Here is a 19,128-nt window from a genome sequence, read left to right as displayed (position 1 = left end):
AAAAGCTCATATAAATTTATTTATTTTTATGTAAGATATTGGATTGATGCAAGCTTTTGTTATAGTTTTTCATATTACAACTGATTGATGCTATAAGAAATTCAATATTGTATGTATTTAAATTATCTATTATTTCTATATATAAAATTATATTCGATAAATATAAAATATAATATAAAATTATATATATATAACATATTGCAGATACATGTGTGAAATCAAAAGTTAAAAGTACAACAAAACTCATATACAAGATAATTTAGAATATTATGTTATATCCAGGAAATAAGAAATGCTATCATAAAAATGAATTGATTCTTGTTATTTTTTTAATGTCTTTGACTTTTTACATTGTCGTAACTTTCAATGTAAATGTTGTCAGCTCTTATGCGATAAGATGAAGTTAACGTGTTTGCGAAGCAAATGCATCTGAGAAATATTATTATATAAACATATTTAAAAAATGAATAATCAAACAAGATAAATTTATTATGAATCAAATTGATCAAATTTTTTTTATAAAATATATAATTATATATATCAATATATAAATATATTATTATAAAATATATATAATATAATGTATCATATGTAAGAAATTTTTCTAAGAAATGTTTCTAAGCAAATAAAAAATGTTTCTAAATAATTTATTTTTACTTTTGATTATATATAATAAAAAAAACAATGTTAACAAAGATTTCTAATTTATAAAAAATTTCTTATATATAATATGTCTTATAATTTTCGAAGAAATCTTGATCGTTCGTGATAAATTTATCTTGTTTTTTTAATTTTGATTATTCATTTTCATTAACTATGTGTTATACATAATATATTATTAATATTATTAATATATTATTAAATATTATGTATAAATTTTTATTTTCTTTTTAGCATAGTTTTTATGGCTTACAAACTAAAATGTATTAATTTTACTATAATTATAATTTTTCTTCAATATATAAACTATTGTTTTTATATTTATACAAATTTGACATTAAGCAAAATATAGATTATCTAAATGAGAAATTTGATTTAATATCAAAACATATTTGTAAATTATATTTAATTGTTTCTAATACATTAAATATCATATTATATATTTAACAAGAAATTTGATATATTTTAATTTATAAATTATGATATTGTAATACATAAAAAACTATGCTAGAAAAGAAAATGATTTGATTGAGAGTAGAAAGATTTGTTAAAATTTATTCTTTTAATAAATTAATCTTTTTATCATAAAAATATAATATGCGATCTTAGCTACTTCAAAAATGTATACGTTTTGTGTAATATGTATATAAATACTTTAATTTTTCTAGATATGTCTTATATCTATAATGCTAATATTTTATTTTATATTAATAAAAATTGTTTTGTTCTATATAAGTAAGAGAAAGTTTTGCTATCTGAGTGATGTAGCAAAAATATTTATAATATGGTACAAAGTATTGTTTGAAAATTCTGATAAATATCAATGGGATGCAAAGACGCACGTGTGAAACATGTGATTTAAATTTAAGTGAAATATTTTTTTCGAAGTTTTGTAAAATATTGGTAAACATAAATTTCAAATAGATTAGATTTCATGGACGTGTTAATACGTGATTGTAATCGTATTATTTTACAACCAAAAATATTATTAAATTTTTGAATTTTAATGCGACTTGTTAAAATTATTTTCTCTCCAATTCAATTATTCAATTACATATTAATATTTTTACAATCTTTTTTAACTAATATTTTTTAAATCTTTCCTAAATATTATTCTAATAATTTATCTTTATTCAAGATTATTTACGAAATACAGAATATTCATAATGTAGGATATAATTTTAAAGAATGTTTTTAAATCTTTGTAAAGAATATCTATTTAAATTTTATTAAATTACTGCATGCTTTCTTTAAATTACGTTTTTTTTAATCGAATTTTAAAAATCAGTAATATTCACATGTGTGTTTTGAAATTTCTTTTGTAACTATATGTAAATTATATATGTAAACACAATCTTCAATTGTTTGTATACTGTTACAATAACCGCAAAAATTAAAAATAAGAAACGTCAATTTAAATATCTCAGAAATATAAAAAATACATAAAAATATGTCATAGTAAAAAGATTAAGAATTAAAAAAAATAAATTAAATTAAAATAAGTTAATTTAATAAATTATATTTAAATAAATAGTAATAAATTAAAAATAATAATAAAAAGTTAAGAATTAAAAGTTAAGAAAGTCAATAGTTAAAAAAAAGTCAATCGATAAAATATATCTAATAAAATAAATTTTTATATTGTTTTATCTTCAATGTATAACCTTCTATTTATATTTTATTTCATAGTTTTAAGTGAAAATCAAAAAAGTAAGTACAAATATGATACTTTTAATGATCGTAAATATATTTTTATCTTTTATATCTTTCCTTATTATTATTTCTTCATGCAATAAATAATATCTTTATTTAAAAATTTTCAAAAAGACTGAAAAAAATTATTAATAAATTGCTTGTTATAATTGTAATCGCTAAATTGTACTATGTGAATTTTTTTATAACTATTAAATATTGAATATTAAACAGTATCAATGAATTGATATATTTGTTACTTTTCCTTTATAGCACGTAATGCGACTCTAACCGATTTGATGAAATGTAAATTAACACAAAAGGGAATGGAATATAGAGGTTCAATAGCTAAAACTGCTGGTGATATTCGGTGTCAATCTTGGTTTATACAAGATCCGGTACACGAGGTGATTTGATCTATTTTTTTAATTTCCTAATTTCGTTCGAATTTTTATAAATTAAAAATAATTATCTTGCATTGATCTTCCTTTTGAAATCCCACTTTTTTTTTAAATCAATTTTATTAGATTTTATATATATATATATATTTTTTTTTTTGTTAATATTTAATATCAGGTTAGCAAAGATATAACTGACAACGATTTTCCCGAAAAATCAATGAAAACAGCGAAAAATTACTGTAGAAATCCAACGGGAGATGATAGAGGTCCATGGTGTTATACCTTAGAACCTACGCTTATAGACGACGAATGCGATGTGCCTCTTTGTAATTTTGGAGGTAATGTACCTAAGTCAGAAATTCTCTTTTGTTCTGTCAACGCTTGAAAATTTTCGTTGCTCATTTTATTTTGAAAGTCTACGAAAACGAAAGACTAGTTTTAAGTCGAAGTATACGGGAATAATATTATTTGTTATTGATGATAATAACGATAAAAAATTTCTGAGTTATAATTGTTCACTGAATATGTTTGAACAATATCTTAGAAGAAAATTCATCTAATCCGAAAATTTCTATTTGAATGAAAATTTATATGTATATAGAGCAGAATTATATTTGAAGAAAAACGAAAAACTTTGAAATATCCCAAAAAATGTCGATCGAAAGGAAAGAGAGATTTTAGATTTAAATTTTTAATTTCAGATATTAATAAAAATATAAAAATATAAAAATATTTTGATACTATATATATTAAAAACCTATGTAAATAGATATTTTTAATATATTGAATGCTATCCAAATGTCATTAATACAATAATAAAAAAATCAAATAATCTTCACTAACCGTTATCAAAAGAAATTATTATCATTCTCAAGAAATATATTTGATTTAAATTAATAAAATGAAAAGTCTATTCAAAGACCTATTATACAAATTTTCTATTATCCGAATTTTATATTTTCTTATTTTATATTATATTTTACTACTATTTTAAATATGATGAAAATATATTTTTAAATTATATAACATTTATGATATTAGAAAAAGAATTGAGATAATTTGAAAAACAAATGTAAAACGAGTAAATAAAATGTAATTTGATGTAATATTATAATAAATTAAAATTCATTTGTATAATATTTTATTCTGCATTGTAATTCTTATATTATTTCTTTTTCAAATATATAATATAATAATCAACAAAAAGGACAAACGTTTTACCATTTAAACATTTTTTTAACCAAACAATCATATCTACTATTCCAAATATTGATTCTATCGAAAGACTAAAAAAAAAAAGAAAAAGAAATATAGAATTTAAAATATTACCTTGTCTAAATGACGTATTGTTGTGATGATACGCGTCAATCTTATATAACTGTAATGTACATAACTGAAAAACAATTCAACCAAATATTAACAAATTTTAGAAAAAAAGAAACTTAATACAATATACATTATTTAAAACAAACTTTGTGTTTTATAGACGATATGGACGATGTCTTCGCCACGATACAAGCGCGGCTCTCATTTTATAGTTGTTGTTTATCGATGGCATCAGACATGCGCGGACATTGTTCTCTTATAAATTTAAATTCTCGGCGGTTAATTCTTATTTTCAATAATAAATATAATAATAATAAACAATTGATTCAACATTGAAACAAACCTTGATTCTCGCGATATTCTAACGGCCAAAACATAAATTTAAACGTCGTTTACCTTTGTACGATGCATCCGCAAGTATAAAGGGCAGGTAACTATTGAAGGAAGAACATAGATAAAAACGGAAAGATCGTTGTCAAGAAATTTATTATTGTTACAACATGATGGTTGGAAATTGTCTGTATTTCAGGCCGAAACTATAAAACAATCTATGATTTTCAGTATTTTCAAAACAATATTATTTCTAATATTATTAGAAAGAGTAATTTTAAATCTCATTTTTTTTAAATGTTTCATTTTATAAATAATAAAGGATTTTTCTTATATGTGTATTTATTTATAAACAGAATGTAGACAATCAGGACCAGGAGCTGATTATGGAGGAACCAAAGAAATCACTAGAACAAGAAGTAAATGTAAAACATGGCATAAACGACTTCAACTTAAAACTGGAGAAGTAAAAGAATTATTAATTTTCTTAATCTGATGAGCTTTGAAATTTGGAATTTGACAAGTTTTTTTCTCATGAAACGTTTAAAAATTAAATAATAAAATATTAATAATAATAGCATATACATATAAATATATATATAGAAGATTTTTTCAACAATTTAATTTCACATTGTAGATCGTAAAATTCAAGGAAAATCAGTTTCCCGACAAATCAGTTAAAAATGCTGAAAATTTTTGTAGAAATCCTACAGGAGACGTTGGAGGACCATGGTGTTACGTTGATGAAGAAAACTTTGAATACGTTGTGAAAGAGTATTGTGATATTTCATTTTGCGATGATAAAGGTTTGATTTTACATTTATTTTATTATTATTATGTTCAATAATCAATTTGAGTAAGAATTTTTTGATAAAAATAAAAAAATATATTAATAAAAATTCATTGTATATTAGATTGTTTGGCATTTACGAAGAATTCATCTGTATATACTATATTGGCAAAATTACACGCACCTAGTGGTAATATTACATTTTGGATTAAATTATGGAATCCTGATGATGAAAAAATAGTATGTACTTTGTTAAAATTTTCTTTGACCATTTTCAGTATAACATGAACGAATGCATCATAGAAATTTATGGCGTATAGTCATAAATTTTTTTTAAAAAATCAAACGTATCATTCAATATAAGTATTGTCATCAATGTATCTAGCTATCTTGAATTTCTTTTTAAGGAAAGAAAATAAAGAAAAAATAAAAGATAAGATAAATAGAAAGAAATATAACAAAAAAACATATCAAAATTTTATTTACTTTGTATAAGATAAAAAGTATTATAAAATTATTTTAAGCTATTTTTACTTAAATTCTTAAGATTGTTAAGATTTAACTGGATAAAATAATATTTACAGGCAGAAGCTGCACTAATTTTCACTCTTTTACCAGTACCAACTTCTTCAGAAATCATAGCTGAAGAATGGACTGCAGGAGTTGAAATGGTATTTTCAAATTCTGGCAGTCGTCAAACGTTTCCAAAATATGATGTTAGTAGCAATTTTTTAATATTATATTAAATATAATATTTCTGATTACTATTCCTTCAAGTACACATTTCTCTAGATAAAAATGAAAATAATTTTTCAAACTTAGTAAAATAATAATTAAACGTATTATAGCGGTTTTTTATTAGGATGTGTTTATATTAGGAAGAAGAAATTTTCGAAAGTAGTCCGGAAATATTAATTGGAACAAGATGGACAGGAATATGGGTAACTTGGGGAGGTGGTTTTATTTCCGCTGGTATCGAAGGAAAATCGAAACCCATAATTATGCAGGAATATAAGAAAAAACATGGAATTACGAGTTTACATCTAGATACATTTCTATATTATGGTGTTCGAGGAACAAACGTTTTATGGAATACACCATTTTGTCAAAAACGTATGTTTTCAATATGTTGTTCAATTGGATAATTTAAATTTAAAGTTTTTTTAGAGTTAAAGATATTAAAAAAAAACGATTTCTTTTCATGAAATTTATATTTTTTCAAAATATATGAAACTTAAAATAAAGAAAATTGTTTAAATGTTATCAAATTAATAAAAAATATAAAAAGAAATATTAAAAATATAATTAAAAAAAACAATTTAACATTATATATAATAAATTGATTTCGATATATATTTTTTAACGAAATTTAATACGAACGCATATAAATTCCAGATTGCGATTTATATATAACTTTTGGAATTGATTTTTCAAAAGTTTGGGCTATGCAAAAACATAACGATACAATTGACGTTCGATTTTTTGCTCGAGCAAGCGAAAATATTCAAATACGTTTATACGAAACACCTATATTGGAATATCCTTATATACATGTAAATATCTTTTAATATTTATACTTTATACTTATTTAAATTTTCAATTGAGTAATTTTATCAAATGAATAAAAAAATATATTAATAATAATTTTTACAAGATAGAACACAAATTATATTTATGTATATGATAATCGATATCGTGTAATCTTTTTTTGCAAACAAAAATAATAGAATTAAGATTTAAAAAAAGTGGAATAAGTTTACTTTTGTATTAAATATACGCGTTAGATAACGTTGGGCAAAGAAGTCTCAACACTCGTGTATCAAGCATCAGAGGAAACTTCGAAACTTTATCTGAAAGAGATCACAACCTCAGATATACTCAATTTTTGGTCATGGAGAGAGTTTACCATCAGGTTTTATCAAATTTTGTATATATTAAGTTTCATTTTATTTTTATATTACAATTCTTATAATGAAGCTTTTTTTCTCTAGTATTTTTGGAACGCACTTTCACTTATATTCGCATAAACATAGAGGTGCTATCGAATTAATGTACATGAACGAAAATTTTTTTGCCCATTTGAGATGGTTCAGTATCGGAAGCGAAAATACTATTGCACAGTGGACACTATTTTGTTCCCCGGATGGTAATATTCTCTTGTTTAAATTTTGATTATTTTAAAATATAAATTAATACAATAATAATAATATATATATTTATAAGAAGTATGTTCAATATATAAAAAAGATTATAATTATATTTAAATAGAATCGGATGCTGTAGAAGATCCTTGGCCACCAAATTGTCTTTCTGAATTAAAAGATTACGATTACAAAGGTACACAGTGGACAAGCATTAACGAAATTCCATGTGTTCCATGGATATCAAAAGACGTAAGAAATATAGAAAAATTGCTTCTAATGTTGCTCTGACATGCTTCGTTTTTAATAAGGTTCCATCAGAAATTAAGGACGATAAAAAATTCATCGATGGATCCGTTTTGAAGGCTCTTAATAAATGTAGAAATCCCACTCATGATCCCAAAGGTCCCTATTGTTACGCGTACACCCCTTGGGAAAGCGAAATCATCACGAAACGATATTGTAAGATACAAAAGTGTAGATCGACAGGTAATTAAACAATATTTTATTACGTTACAAAGGTATAAAAATTTATCATTTTTTTTGACACGATTGTGAAATTTTCCAAATGAAATATTTGCAAGATGCGTGATAAAACAATAAAATTATAAATTATAAAAGGAGGGTGGAAAATTGTATGCGTTTACCATGCTTCCTAATTTTTAGAATGTCGAATGGCAGGAACCGCGAACGATTACATGGGAAAACTTATAAAAACACGTTCAGGACGTACTTGTGTCTCCTGGCCAATCCCCCCACCGATGCCCGAAGAGAGCAGGGCCCGTACTATCAGATCTGCCATCGAGGGTCCTCGAGAATTAAGGCCGTACTATCACTTACTGCAGCGCTCTCCACAGCCGCCAAAACGTCCAGGACTTCCTTTCACTCCTAAACTCATTGGAATTGCCGGCCACGAGATCTTCAATGACAGCCGTTATCCGGATGGAAGTGCATTGAACGCTAGCAATTATTGCAGAAATCCATCGCGCAATATAGGCGGCGCTTGGTGTTACACCGTTGATCCTTCCCTACCACGGGATCTTTGCAATGTTAGAGACTGTGAAAAACCAGGTAAATATTGGATCATTGGATGGAAAAATGGAAAATTAGAGAAAAGTTTATTTTAATTGGTTAATTTTTATCTGTTTACTCAGATTGGTGTTATAATGATTTTGTTTATGTCTATTTGCAATTTTTAAAATAGACTTAATGATTATTACTAACAATAATTATTATTTACAGAAGAGTTTATAGTTCTTGTCAGAGAGGATAGTTTGGGTAGACGTTTATTTATTTTACCCGATTATCGTTCCGAAGGTTTACATTTTTCTCTGAAAGTTTGGGAACCCGATGATCGAGATACCGTTTCCATTATCTTTTTAGCCGAAGATGGACTTAAATCGCGTTTTATTCTGAAAATAGGAACATTGGATAATGAAAAAGTGCTGCTCTATTATCAATCAGAAACATCACGTAATTAACATATATATATATAAATTAGAATTCTTTATATTCAGATTTATATATATATTTTTATTTTTTAATAAATGAATTTCTTCTTAACTGTTGCTTGAAAACATATAGAAATAAAAAAAAAGAATAAGAAAAAATACTTTAATTTATTGTAATCTTTAAATATGCAAATATAACAATTTATATTCAATATAAATACTAATTAATTACACAAAAAAAAATTATAATTCGAAAAAATTGATATTCTTTCAAGTTAATTTATCTTTTTCAACAGATCAGATATGGAGAAATTCATGTAATCAAAGAAACGAATGAAATTAATTCAATCTAAATTAATGTTTATAATAAAAATTGTTATTCCATAAATAATATTCACTTTTTCTATGCTTCTTTTACAGATATTGCCTTAGTCAAAAGGAAAACTTTGCCCCATTTACTTTACACAGGGAAATGGAGCAGTTTTATAATTCAAGTACCACGAGGAAAATTTTTACTATTTTACGAAGATGATCCTACACCTATATTTGAATGGATTAATCCTAATCCCTCTATTGCTTTTCTACCTATGTATTATTATTATGGTACCGAAGTGGGGAATGCTGTTGGTTTCGCTTTCGATCGTGATTTAAGTAAATATGGCTTATCCAATTATTATTTTTAATTATCACTATTATTTTTATATCTTTATTACTTTGTTTTATCAAGTAGAAATCTTTCTCAAAGATAAAAATTTCACAGAATAAGAAATTTCAGAATAAGGAAGTACAACTTTTACATTCAATTTTTATTTTAACTCGTTAATGATATTTTTAACTTTGTAGCTAGATTTATCTTAGAGTTTATTAAATTAGTGTTATTGTACACTCGTATGCAATTTGTGTCACTATTGTTCCACGATTAAAATATTTATGAAAAATAGATTGTCATATAGAAAACACGAAAATTGATCGATTCACGAGAATTTTATCGTTATCAACGTGGATAGAAAAAGAAGTAATAATTCCTGAACATATAACTTTTCAAATACGTGGAAATGGTGGAGTTCTTATACCTTTATATCAGATGCCTGCAATTCCAGGGTAAATTGGCTTTTTGTAAGTTACACGAAAAGATTTAACTTTTCTTTATGTTATGTTCTTATGTTATGTTTTTGGGGAATTTAACAATAAAAAATGTTAAATTTTCATGATCTAATCTTTTTTGTTATCACAATACAACATCTTTTAATATTAATTAAATAATTTGACTTTTTAATAGATATTACATGCTTAAAATTAATAATCCAGAACGTTGGATATGGTTTACAAAAAGTACGTTTCCTAATGTGACAGTTTATTATAAACACAGAGCACAAATAGATTTGTTTACGAAAAATACATGGACCAATATTACAATAAAGTAAACGATTAAAGAATTAATAGAATGATTTAATGAATTAATAATTTTGTGATTCATTAATAAAAAATATTCATAGATGGTCCGAATATATCATAGATATTTATTCTAATTCAACAAATGTGTTCCATTATCAACATAACAAACCTCTCATATTTTATTTCTTTTCTGTCGGAGCTGAACCGCCACATTGGGTCACTTGGACTGCCAATTGTATGCCAATAGGTATAAGAATAATTGCATTTTTTAATTATCTATTGAGAATTTTATTTATTAGACATTATAAGAGATATTTATTTATTTGGAATTAATTATTTTTTATATTCAACGTTATGTGTGTTATAAGATAAAAAAGTGTGAAATTATTGATAAACATATATAGAAATAAAAGGAAAATAAATTAATAAAGATAAACTTGTTAAAAAGATATAGATGGACCACCAATTGATGGAGGTTGGTCAGAATGGGGACCATGGGCATGCAGTGTAAGTTGCAATGGTGGTACAGGGGTTCGAAAACGACGATGTGATTCTCCAAAACCTAATTTTAGGGGTGAACCATGTGTGGGGCCAAGTAAAATGATTGGACGTTGTAATGAAATAATTTGTGGTGATATAACCGAAGGTATGTTTATATGTTTTTATTTTATTCGAGCCTCTGTTTTATATACTGGAAATTTCAATCAAAATAATCTTTACAAAAAATTATAATCTTGTTTTTAAAATAATTTATATATTTCCATGATTTTTTTTCAATCATTTTAAATATGTTATAAAAATCAATATTTTGAACAATTTTTTTTACATTATGTAATGTATCGACTTTAATTTTCAAGATATTTACAAATAATGTTTAATTTTTTAATATTATTATATTAAATTTTGTCTAATACATATATAAAAAAATGTATATAACACTTATGCCATATAAAAATATGATTGAATAAATTCTGTGATGATTTTTAATCAAAAGGCTATGTAAAAAGGATTAATTAATTGATTAATTACTAGTGTCGTCTCTTTACACGTATAGACGAAGAGAGCAAATAGTGAGAAAAGGATAGATATATTAAAAATTATGAAATCAGCGCCATCTTCAGAGTGCCGCAAATGAAACACATATAAATAAGGAGAGCAAATAATAGGAAAAGGATAGAGATAGGAAGAATTGACAATCAACGCCATCTCTTTAATATTAACGACACTTTTTCCAGAATGGTTTTTAGGAATAATAAAGAGATGGCACTAGCTCTCAATTCCCACTCTACTTTATCTTACTTTTAGTATTCAAGAGATGGCGTTAGTTGTTAATTCTTATCCTTCCATATCTACTATTATTTTTCAAAGAAGTGTTGCTGCTATATAAGAGATGGCGCTAATAGCTGATTCCTATTTTATTTCTATCCTTGGAATGGATATAGAAGGATAAGAATTAACAACTATCGCCATCTCTTGAATACTAAAAGCAGGATAAAGTAGAGTAGGAATTGGGAACTAGTGCCATCTCTTTATTATTCCTAAAAACCATTCTAGAAAAAGTGTCGTTAATATTAAAGAGATGGCGTTGATTGTCAATTCTTCCTATCTCTATCCTTTTCCTATTATTTGCTCTCCTTATTTATATGTGTTTCATTTGCGGCACTCTGAAGATGGCGCTGATATCAGAATTTTTAATTTATCTCTGTCCTTTTCTCACTATTTGCTCTCTTTGTCTATACTTGTTTTTGCCGCATGATTACAGATAAGATACAGAATATCAATCTATTAAATTATTCTATTTCACTATTTCATCATTTATTTTTTAAAATTATAATATATCTTGTGTTTTAATCTTTAATATAAAAAATATAAATATTATATTCTTGGCTTTATGATATATCTCTGAAATAATGAATTCGCAAAACATAAAATGATTATAACATATAATATGAATGCTTTGACACGTCAGTGATAATATAATGGTTTAAACAAACGAAACTTTAGCTCATGAAAAAAATAAAAAGAAATTTTAAAATTCTATAAAAAAATAATACGATTTATATTTTTTTCTTCTATTATATTTTTATTATCGAATGTATGATAATCTCTAGCTACATTTTATAATAGTTATAATCAATTGATATTATAATTGATGTCGCAATAAACTTTATTCATCTATTTTTTAAATATAAACATATTTATTAAAATAAATATAAAAAAATATATAACTTAAAATTAATATTATATATAATCATTATCTACAAAGATAATGATTTATATTTTATTTTTTTACAGATACAATAACTCAAATAAATCGAAGAATTCGAAAAAATTATACATCTCTCACGGTAAAAGAACACAATGCAATTACACTTATATCGGACGATGACATTGTTAAATCTATCATTACGGAATCTCCTCGTTCTGAATTACAATGGTCATTAAATGGTATCTTTATAGAAACAGAACCCGATAGATTGGAATTGAAAGATAATAATATTGGTAAAAATTAATTTGTTCTCACTTATTGATATATTATTACAATTTTTTAAATAATTTAAACATATGTTTTTAGTTAATTACATTCATTGAAGAGATACGGAAATTTCAAATTTTTTATTATATTTAGAAATTATTAATATATATATATATATATTTATTTAAATATAATATTCAAAAATTGATAAATAATATACTTATTTAGTGATAAAAGAAGCTGTTTTAAATGATTCTGGCGTTTATGCAATGACATTGCGTCGAGTTGATGGAAAATATTCGATCATCAAAGTTATAACTTTAGCGGTGATTCCAGAGGAAGAAAATTTAAAAGTGAGGGAAACTCAGGACACTACCATACAATGTCATTGTGCTGTTCTAGGACATATTTATTCAGAGCTTCAAGTGATCTGGCTAGTACGTAATAAAACGTATAAAGATTATGGTATTACACTTCCCATTGCCGCCGATATCGAACAACTTACAAAAATTAATAAAACATATAATGGAATGTGGCAATGCGTTGTGAAGCAAAACGATTTGAACTTTGAGTGGATAACAAATATGATTTATATTAAAGGTAATTAATTATTGCATCATAACTCTGTAAAAAATAATATCATAATAATATTAAAATTAAAGATTTTTAATTTTTGTTTTATTGCGCGGCATATTTCCTATATCATCTCGAATATGAGAAAAATTAGAAGTTAAAGTTTCTTCTTCAAGCGAGATGGCACTCTCTTAGCTCTTTATTTAACCCTATGCAGATAAAAGAAAATTTATATTACATAAAAAATATATTTCGGCAAAAATTATTATACATAAGATCATATACATTTTTAATATATGCATAATTTATTAAACGGGTCTTGGTAGAAACTTGCAAGAACCGGAAAAACCGGTAATAGTGTGAGTAACATTATATTCGAGACCTTCTAAGGGTGTTATTATTTGAAGATTTTCTCTAAATGAATTTTGCATGGTTATTTACACGTATTTACACAATTTCTTACAAAAATGATTTAAAATTTTTTAAATTTAAAACCCTCTTGAAATAAAAAATTTTTGTAAAATTTATCTGCTTATGATAATATAGCGAACTACCTTTTTAGTAGATAGTATTAAAGTATAATAATAAATTTAAATTTAAAATTTTTTAAGATATATTTATATACATAATCATTATATATTAATACTATATAATTACGTGCAAAAATATTATTGCACATAATGTAATATACGTATATTATTATAAGTTCTAGGACCACCAAATTGGCGTACGTACTTAATGGAAGATCAAGCAACACGTTTCTTTTTTGGTTGGTTACCAAACGAAGACTATGTTGCTGCCTTTGTAGTGATTCTTTTCTTAATTTTAGTCGGTATTATAATTTTAGGATCTTATTATTACATAAGGTACATGTATATTAAAAAAACAGTAGTTTCTTCCATATCCTTTTAATATTGTCATTTTATTCATATAATATAATATCTTTAATACGATAATTCGATGATTGAAAACCAATTATCTTTTTAAAATAAATAGATAATATATAATTTATCTTTGAATTAGAATTCGAGAAAGTGCAAGAAGAATAATTGATTTAACCGACGTAGTCAGAAGTCCAAGAACTTCACGATATGAACCATTATTTAAAATTCCTACAATAATCGTAGAAGAAATAGAAACTCCCGAAGAAACTGCTGAAGAAGAAGCAACTACGGAAGATCAAGTGACTACCGAAGATCAAGTGACTACTGAAGATCAAGTGACTACCGAAGATCAAACTACTACTGAAGTAACTACTGAAGATCAAACAACTACCGAAGCAACTACAGATCAAGAGCAAACAATAATTACAAGAGCAAATCGAAGATAGATCAAAGTATTAAACAATCACTTCTTGAAAATAGAACACAGTGTTTATTATATATAATTATTATTATTAAAATTATTATCAATTATCATATAATTATATCATATAATTATAATATAATATAATATAATTATAATTAAAATTTTACCAATTTAAATTTATTATTCACGAATTAAAATTATATATCTATATTATTGCATATGAGCGTATAATTTTTTCAACTTTGGAACAAAAAACATCAATAATAAAAACAGTCGCGTTAAATATTGAAAAAACCGGTTCAATATTAAAAACTTGAGAAAATTGCTCGAGAAGGTAAGAATTTTTGAAACTTATCAACTTTTCAACGCATAAGTATTAATCGAACGTTTCTCACGACACGGTCTTTAAAAGGCCTTAATTGGCGAAAAACCAGATAATGACAGAGGGATGGGGGAAGGGGGGAGGGAAGGGGAGGTGGAGAAATATACGAAACTGGGCCCCCGATCGATTTCGTAACTTTATTTCTCGGTGTAGCAGCGTTCGATCGTAACGAATGAATAAAAGGAGAGGTTTTTCAGGTGACGGGTAGAGCGAGCGGCGAACGAGAAGAAGAGGAAGGGCGAGAGAAAGAGATCAGAGTGGCGGCTAGCGACGAAGCAAAGTGGACGAAGACGAGACCGAAGAACGAGGAAGGAGGAAAGAAGTTGGACGGAAAGAAGAATGAGCCGGAGTAAAAGGTTGAAGCGAGATGGAACGGTGTGGAATCAGGGAGGCAGGCCTCGGTTGGTTGGCAGAAGATCGCCAAGGTGCAGGCCCGAGGAAACGCGACGAAAGAAAGAAATAAGAGAGTCCAGAAGGCTGTTAGGTGGAAGAAATGGCGAGGAGCAGGAGAGCGGTGGATAAAAGGATATGGTAGGGCGTGGAAGCGGGAAGATGGTAGGGAAGAAGGTAGAAGAGGATGGACTCGAGTGGCCGGCTAGTGAGAAGAAGAAGGAAAGGGCACAGGGAGCGACAGGTGCCCAATCGCCCACGTGGGTTCTCTCTTTACGGTGCTGCAGCGACGGTAGAAGGGTGAAGAAGACGACGATGACGACGACGAGGACGACGAGCCGGCTTCCTTGTAATGGTGAAGAAGCCGATACTCGTTCTATACACCAAGTGCACTCGCCACAGGATGAACATAGTGGGGCAAAGAGATCCATTGGCGTATACTGTTTGGCTACTTTGTTTCATCGACACGTTCTTATTTCTTCACGCGTGTATCTTTACGCGAGGCACGAGCGGTCGAAACTTGGCCGAAGTTTGAGAAAAGGAAGGGAAAGGAGGGGGGAATATAATTGTTAAAAATGGGAGGGGGAAGTGTCGTTAAACGATCCTAGAAGAACGGATCGGTGGAGGGAAGGGATTATTAATGAGAACAGAATGCGAAAGAGAGATCTACGCCACTGAAAAAGTCTGCAGCGGGCCATGTACTGTGAGTGGGAAAAGAGGTAAAGAAGGGGAAGGGCTACCCATTCGGTAGCAAATGCTGGTAACCCGTCGCAAGGTCAAGATCAGTCGGTTAATCCTATCCAGTCAGCCGAGGCCCTTGCACCTTGGAGGACGAACGACCCTCACGCTCGCAACTGAAATTTTCACTTTGCGATCATCGCAAGCCGAACTTGATTTGCTCTAATTTTCGAATTTGCTCGATTCTCACCTGGAGGGAATATACATATCGATAAATCGTGTTCCTCATCTAGATCTAAGCCGAGAGCGGACACGAAAACAACGTTCGATCGGGAACACAGGGACAGTTTCGAGTGCGCTCTTTATAGTGTGTCTTTTAATTGCACCAAAAAAATATCCAAGTGTATTTTTTTTTCGTGGTGGCGTCTTCTAACGAACATTTTTATTTAAGATCGTTATTATTCTTGTTCCTTTTATAAACCGACTCAGAAAGTTGTTTTTACTACCCTTTGGTAGTCACTCCAGTTCTCATTTCCTTGCCTAAAGACGAGGTTTTTGGTAAAGATTGTTGAAAAGAAAAAAAAAAAAACATCGACGTTGGCCATTATCAGTTAATAAACGTTTAGAAAACGTTTAGAAAAAAGAATCGAGGATTTTGTCGTGTGGCCTGTTCAGAAAAGTGTTTACAACGGTGGAGACAACGATAGCTGTGATATCCCCAAAGCATCCCTTTTAGGGGGCCTCTGTTATGGAAACCTGCGTTCTGATACCCAAAGAATTTTCATTGGCACTTGCGAACGATCGATCAAACTATAAAGGTCTCTTCAAGAATGATTCAGGAAGTTTAGTTACGGACGTAAGAATATCCGTATGGTCCAACGTGCTTATTCCGGCGGGGACGTTGATCTACCCCTTTCAGGGATCCATCCGATTCGACAAAATCGATCTTTACTCCCTTTTAGATGACAATGATGTAAGTAATGCTTTTATTTTGGATCTTCGTCTAATTTTTCCAATTTTTCCATTAATTTTTCCTTTAGAATTTATTCAAATATCTTATTTGATATCTTGAATATTCTTTTAGTTTTAAAAAGAACACGTTCAATATTATTCGTAACATTTTATAATTTTATTTTTAATTAATATATGATATTTCAATAATCTTTAATTAAATGATTGAGAACATGTAGGTGGAAATTCCAATTTCATTTAGTTTTAGTTGTAGAAAGCATACTATCGATTTATAATTTATTTTAACGCTTGAACAGTTTCATAACAAGTTTCGTATATTTTTGATACTATCAATAAATTTTTTTGATAAAATAACCGATTAAGGATCAAGTTAAAACGTTTAATTTACAATTTTTTTCCATTCAATCAACATTATTGAAATTCATACCTTAATATTGTAATTATGAACGGAAATTACTGAGAGCATACAGGTATATGTGATAAAATTAACCCATTAAGTCAAACATTGCGTTAAAGCAACGTTTTATTCCTGACTTTTTTTTCGATCAATTTACGTTATTAAACATTATTTTTTTAGCATTTTTTTTTTATAAAAGAAAAGTCTAAAAGATTTACTTATGTCTTATCATGAATTTAATATTTAATTTTATTTTATATAACAATGGCATTATTATATAAAAATCAATTTCTTATCTTCATCATACAAAATATAAAATATGATTCAAATATGATTCAAAATTTTAAAGCATTTAATTAAGTATATAAATAAAATAGATATTTTTATGATTATATGTATAATAGGTATCATATATCAATTATCAGGTATCAATTAAGTGTTGCGGGGATGAATAAGATATATTGAATGAAATATATTAATGGACTTAATATCATAATTATAAATTAATTTAAAACATAAATGATATTATTACAACATATCTTGACAATTCTATATTTCCTTCTTAATAAATTAAATTGAAAATTTATGCAATAAGATTTGTACTAAAATTTTATTTTCTTATTTAAGTTATTTTGTTATATAATAATTTTATTGTTAACAATTATGAGTTTTAAATATATTTGAATCTTAAATATATATCTTTATTATAAATTCTAAATGAAATTTTAAAAGAAATTATATAAATTATTATTATAATTCACAACATAAGTACATAACATATATAACATAACTGTATAAATAAAAACATAAATATCGATTACAAATAAAAAAATCTAAATTGTTTTAATCAAGTTTTAAATACTTTAAAACACAGATTCATTTTGTAGCGCAAGATATACGTAAGGAAATACATTTACTAATTACATTTACCACAAATTATATCAATGTTCAATTACATATTTAATTTTTTGGCATCTAATATTAGAAATATAAATAAATAGAAATAATGTATTCTTTAATTAGATACCAAATTCATTATCAAATTAGATACAATTTCCATTAACTTTTATATAAAATTTTATGTCCAATTATTCTAATATATCTACTATTAAGTAAATCGTTGTATCATAATAATAATGCAATTTCTTCATTACCTTTAATATTAAAGTATTATGCATTCTACATATTTTGTACATAAATAACTATAATATAAATATAATTAAAATAATAAAATGCAAATAAATAAAGGAATATAAGTATAATCATATTTCTATTTCAATAAGAGTTAATATATAAAAAATTCATCTTCATGATTTTAGTAATGGCAAAAAAAAGTGAAGAAGAATAAAAAGAGGAAAATGATCCATAAATGATTATGCCAAATATAAAAATGCGAAATGCATTGAATATTATATATAATATAAATAGTATATATCAACATGAATTATATTCAAAAACTAATATTCATAATTATAGTTAATTTATTTTTATTCATTTAATTAACTAATGTTAGAAATATAACTAAGATTCACTTTATTATTATAATTTCTAAACAGGAAATTTATAATATCACATATTTATTCGATAGTAAATATTTTTATAAATTATTAATGTAATTCTAATTTAAAATATATATCTTCTTAAACCATATATATATCAATAATTTATTTTTTTCTTTTATTTTTATTTCGAGTATAATAGTATTATTAAAAATGTTCGTAACTTCGTTTTTACATTTAATATAAAAAAAATCAAAAATCATGTAG

The 19,128-nt window shown here is 26.1% G+C and overlaps 1 protein-coding gene across 1 annotated transcript; it reads left to right on the top strand.

The window, feature by feature from the left end:
- Positions 1 to 1,444: 1,444 nt before the first annotated feature.
- On the top strand, positions 1,445 to 15,527 carry LOC114576802 (uncharacterized). Its single transcript, XM_062085128.1, has 25 exons — positions 1,445 to 1,454; positions 2,626 to 2,750; positions 2,923 to 3,126; positions 4,677 to 4,680; positions 4,766 to 4,875; positions 5,047 to 5,215; positions 5,324 to 5,439; positions 5,784 to 5,915; positions 6,078 to 6,312; positions 6,595 to 6,752; positions 6,984 to 7,111; positions 7,191 to 7,351; positions 7,468 to 7,592; positions 7,652 to 7,829; positions 8,007 to 8,411; positions 8,583 to 8,813; positions 9,212 to 9,442; positions 9,733 to 9,894; positions 10,266 to 10,433; positions 10,635 to 10,832; positions 12,482 to 12,688; positions 12,885 to 13,262; positions 13,942 to 14,101; positions 14,259 to 14,877; positions 15,123 to 15,527. Exons 1-24 carry the CDS (start codon positions 1,445 to 1,447, stop codon positions 14,563 to 14,565), a joined length of 4,302 nt encoding a protein of 1,433 aa, XP_061941112.1. The 3' UTR covers positions 14,566 to 14,877; positions 15,123 to 15,527.
- The last annotated feature ends 3,601 nt before the right edge of the window (positions 15,528 to 19,128 follow it).

The sequence above is a fragment of the Apis cerana genome, linkage group LG14 (genome assembly GCF_029169275.1).
Source record: "Apis cerana isolate GH-2021 linkage group LG14, AcerK_1.0, whole genome shotgun sequence".
Lineage (NCBI taxonomy): Eukaryota > Metazoa > Arthropoda > Insecta > Hymenoptera > Apidae > Apis > Apis cerana.
The sequence above is the reverse complement of the archived record's forward strand: the minus strand, read 5'-3'. Positions and strand labels throughout refer to the sequence as shown.